A 4,784-nucleotide genomic window follows, 5' to 3' on the forward strand; every position below is an offset into this window, starting at 1 on the left:
TTTGCCGTCTAAAAATAATCAAAAACACTCAGGGTGGGTCCAGCCAAGGGCTCTGCTGCCAGCGCGCCCTTTCTGAAAGTATAATTAGCCTAATTGGGAAATGCCAGGCCCTCTGTAGCTGCGCAGCAGGCACTGTCCACGTGGAGATGACTTCAGCCAAACGCTTGGCAACTGAGACTGTTTTTCCCCAAATGCTCCGGAGTCGAAGCCGCGCGGAAACCACGAGAAGTGTTGCGGTTTAGACGAATGCGTGTTTTCAGCATTAAAAATAACCTCCCAGCCCAGCTCAGCTGGAAACGCGGAAGCTGCTCGGCCCGGGGCATGTCAGTCCTTGCTGGTTAGCGCAGGGAGTCTCAACCGGGGACGCCGTGAGAGCCGTGGAAGGGGGTCGCTCAGGGTCATCGGTCACTGCGAGGCGTGCAAACCCCTCCACCTCTCAGCCCGGAGGTTGCAGACAGGAATCCAGAGAGTCGCATCCCTCCTGCCCTCGCTGTCATTTCGGAGGTCTTTGCAACAGAAGAAAGGCTCTGCTGTTTTTCTACAGCCAAGAAAGCAAAGCACTGGCATTATCTGCATGGGCCTGGAGTCTACCGAGGGATGCCCGGAGTCTAAAAAAGGCTGAGCACCACCACGTTCCTCCGCTTTGCTGCTGGAAGGCCAGATGCTGCACGCCGTTCCCATCTGATCAGCCCTCCCGGGCAGGTTTCCGGCAGGTCCTTCGCAAGGCACATCCGTGGTAGCGAGCCTCCCCGATGCTCACTTCTAGTTGTGCTGGCTGCCGGAGGCTCTTCGTCTTGGGGACGTGGCTTCATGCTTCTCCCGAGCCATTTGTTCTTGGGGGTGGCCAAAAAGCACCGCTGGGCCTGGTCTCTCCACACCTGATTTGGGAGCTGGATGGGGAAGCAGTGGCTTGGCCTCTCCGGACTCACTGTGGATGTGCCTTGCACAGCTGAGACCCTGCCTGGGGGGTCCCCCCAAGCCCCCAAATCAATAGCACTCCCCTCTTTCCCCCTCCCCCGCCCTCCTGTCGCCCCCTTCACCCAGCAAAGGGGCACGTCGTAAAATGACCCCCCCCGAAGAACCGCGCAGAGGAGTTTTGAGCCGGGGGGTCAGCTCGTGAGATCCCCCCCATACTTCCCCACCGAGGCCCGGGGGAAATGCTCCGGTGCGGGCAGCCTGGGCGGTGAGGAGGAGCCCAGCACCCCCCGGGAGCCGCTAGTAATAGTCCTCCAGCTCCTCGCTGTCCAGGTAATCCTCCGGCCCCGGGCGGGGGTTTGGCAGGAGCAGCCCCGTCACGTTCAGCTGATCTGGAAATGCGGCACAGACACGGCGGCCGATGGGCCCATCTCCTCTCCGCTGCATGGGACCAGCACCCTCTCCTCCCACCTTGCTGCCTCCATCCCACAGCCTGCGGGCAGGTGATCAAACACCTGCCCCGGGGAAGGTCCAGGGGGTCTTGCAACTCTGGACCCAGACCGCCGCATGCCACCCACGGTGAGCTCTGGTCAAGGGGGTTAATTCATGCACGCCATGAAATGGCATCAGCTCTTTCATCCTGGCGGGTCCCTGGGCCTGCTGTCAGGTGCTGCAAAGGGTGGTATAGGAACCCTGCCCCCCTCGCCCATAGGGACGATGCTCAAATTACCTGCCTACCAGGGTGGTCATTTGGGGCATCAGGGAGTCAAGCCCTGAAGCAGGAGGGTTGATTGGCTTAATCCCCATTATCCTTCTTCCTACAACTTAGCCAAAAGGCACCCCGTACTCTCCAGAGCCTGGCATCGCCTCTTGCTAGTGGATAACAACCTACTACTGCTGCCGGCTAGAGCAGCTGCTCCCTTATTCCCATGTTGCGGACGCCCCACAGACTGCCCTACCCCACAACCCACCCCAATAAGCCCCTCCGGCTGGGAAAGCCTCGCTTACCCGGTGTGAGCACCGTCAGGCTGGCAAGCGCCATCGCCTGCCCAACCTTGTTGCGGGCGAAGCAGCGGTAGGTGCCCTCGTCCGTCACCCGCACGGCTTGGATCTGGAGCCACGCGGTCACCTCGTACTTCTGGGGGCCGCCCCGAAACTGCAGGGAGATGCCGTGGGGTAACGTCAGCAGGGCGCTATGCTAAGCTGTAGGGCCCGGGCAGTGCAGACCACCAGGCCCCTTTTGCATCGGGGCGACTGGAGGAAAACTCCCCCCGTGTCGGGATGGTCTCCTAAGGCTGCCGGAGTATTCACTGTGATGGTACATCCAACTGGAGTTTTGGGTTATATGGGGCAGTTTTCTCTATCACCACCTCACTTCTCTCCAAAAGAAAACCCAGAATTTCTTTTCCTGAAATGCCAGGTGTGTGCAGCGGGAGACCCCTATTCTGTGACTGCGGGAGTACCGAGGGTCCAAGTCCACCATAGGGCCTGGAGGGACCCCTTGCCCCTTCTCTGCCATGCTTCTCCCAGATCCACGGTCTGTTCCCAGAAGCAGCTCGGCCTGGTCACAACGATGAGCACGGGAGAGAAGAGGGATAGTGAGGGCCAGTTTCAAGGGACCTGAGACGCACGGGCCAGGGGTCACACCCAGTGCTAATAAGACAACCCTAGGAAACAACCATGGTCACAGGTCATGCCTCAGTTTCCCTGCTCCCTACTCAATCGGCCAAGAGATGGTTATCCCAGAGAAATGGGCAAGAATAGGGACATCTATACCTGGGCTGTATCAAAAGCAGAGGGGTGGGAGTCTAGGACTTGTCCCGAACCCTGAGCACGGGCTCCGAGGGGCCTGGGACCTCATCACTGCTGGACGTGGCTGCTCTCAGTCATGTTGCCTGCCTGCTGATATCCCAAGACACCAGTGTTTAGGTCAGAGGAGTTTGCCTGGACTTCTCTTGTACTTGTTCAGATAAAATAAAAGCCCTCAGAGTCGACCTTGGGGTAACACTGGGAGACAGCAGGAAGCTCCCTTGGGTGCATGAGCCAAGCCCTGCCTCTGCCAGGCCCAGGACAGTGCCCTCAGGAAGCACAACAGGACCAGCACTATCCCCGGTGCAACTCAGCAGGGCTTCCCCCATGGAGGCTTTTAGGCTGGGGTACCGATGCTCCTGCTGGCACCAACCCCGCAGGGTCCTGGCTAGAGGGTCTTGCCCCTGCGCTCGGGCTCAAACCGATGCCACATTTGGGGTCAGGAAGAGATTTCCATCCTGCTCAGATTGGTATGGATTTAGGGTTGGGGGGGGTTCGCCTTCCTGTCTAGCAGGTCTCCTGAGCATCCATTAACAGCCTTTTACAGAGGCAGGACCCTGGCCACCGCAGTCCCCCTGCTTTCCCTGTGACAGATTCAGCCGTGATGTCTTGGTGGTGTCAGGGCTGATGGGCGTTTTCCGAAGAGTTGACATGACGGGTTTGTCCGGCCTAGGTTTGCACAGGGCTGATCCTGCTTCAGGCAGGGGTTGGACTAGACGTGACCCCGCGGCTCTGTGCTTTCGCTACCATCGTCTGCAGGGGTCTAAGCAGCACGGCCGCTCTGGTTGTTGAAGGATAACAGCCTCCTACTGCTGGGAAAGCCGCTGGCCGTGCACACACACACGCACACGCACACATGCACGCATGCACACGCACTTCCCTGGACTGATTTGGCAGACCTAGGAGATTGGGATACAAAAGTCTCCCTCTAGCGGCCCGGTGAAGGCAGTGGTACCAGCACGGAGGCCGGAGCTCCTGCAAGAGGCAGGTGACGGGGGATAATATGATGCTGAGGGAGCAGAGGGGATCCAGAGAGCCATTTCCCAAAGCCAGCTCTTCCGTGCGTGGCCCTGTCAACGTCCCCGTACCCGAACCCTTGCAGCCAGCCGGGAAAGGAGCTGCTGGCAGCGAGCAGAAAAGCAACCGAAATGCTTTTCAGATGCGGAGATCTCTGGCATTCACAAGGGACCGAGAAAGCCCTAGCCGGCTGCCTCGCGGTTCTCCCGCAGGACATGCAATAGCTGCGCCGGGAAAGCCTCTCCGCAGACCCGCGCACCTGAGCTGCAGCCAGGAAATTGCACTGCCGAACGGTGGCCCGGGAATCGTACCTGGGCCCACCCTGCAACACCAGCCCCACACCCGTCTGCACGTGCTGCCAACGAGCCGCGGCCTCTGCGGCCAATATGGGCCTCGTTAAAAAAAAAAAGCCGTTAGCATTTTCTGCTGCTCGCTTGTCCAATTTAGGCCAGGCGGGGGGAGAGGGGGGTGGAATGGAAAAGTGCATTTCCTTTAGTCCCCCTAGCTGCTTCCTCTTCTCCTTTCTCCTTATTTTGCAGCATCCTAGAGCCGTGGGGCTGGCAGGGAGGTCGCATCTCGTCCAACCCCTGCCTGAGGCAGGGTCAGCCCTGTGCAAACCACCCCAGACAAACCCATCGTCTAATCTCTTAATGAGACGACCATCAACCCTGACACAACACAAGAAATCGCCCCTGAACCTGCCACAGGGAAGCAGGGGACTGTGGTCTACACTGCAGAACATCCCCGCCGCAGACCACAGACCTGAGCCCCCACTGTCTTTTTTCCCCTAATAAAACCCCTGCTTGCTACCTCCACGTTATCGGGTTTCATTCATGCAACCACGAGCCTGCGTGCAAGGGGGAAAAGGGCTAGAAAGATGCTCTCCTGGCTTCAAACCCTGAGCCTCTGCATGCCGCAGGCTAATGGCAAAGAAGGGCAGGGACCCCCGTAGTTAACAGCACAACCATTTTCGTTGCCGTCCTCTGGACTCCCTCCAATTTGCCCACATCCTTTCTGCAGCTCTGCAGAGATCCAGCTTAAAC

At 58.9% G+C, this 4,784-nt stretch overlaps 1 protein-coding gene across 1 annotated transcript in view; it reads right to left on the reverse strand.

The window, feature by feature from the left end:
• Positions 1–1,019: 1,019 nt before the first annotated feature.
• The window catches only part of KAZALD1 (Kazal type serine peptidase inhibitor domain 1), a 14,017-nt gene continuing 10,252 nt past the window's right edge, over positions 1,020–4,784 (reverse strand). Inside the window, exons 4-5 of the mRNA XM_019502724.1 lie at positions 1,924–2,071; positions 1,020–1,307 (exon numbers count right to left, since the gene is read on the reverse strand). Of these exons, the coding sequence (XP_019358269.1) occupies positions 1,216–1,307; positions 1,924–2,071 (240 nt within the window). The 3' untranslated portion in view covers positions 1,020–1,215. The remainder of the gene's footprint in view (positions 1,308–1,923; positions 2,072–4,784) is intronic.

Source organism: Gavialis gangeticus, unplaced genomic scaffold (genome assembly GCF_001723915.1).
Source record: "Gavialis gangeticus isolate Ggan-Ray unplaced genomic scaffold, GavGan_comp1, whole genome shotgun sequence".
Taxonomy (NCBI): domain Eukaryota; kingdom Metazoa; phylum Chordata; order Crocodylia; family Gavialidae; genus Gavialis; species Gavialis gangeticus.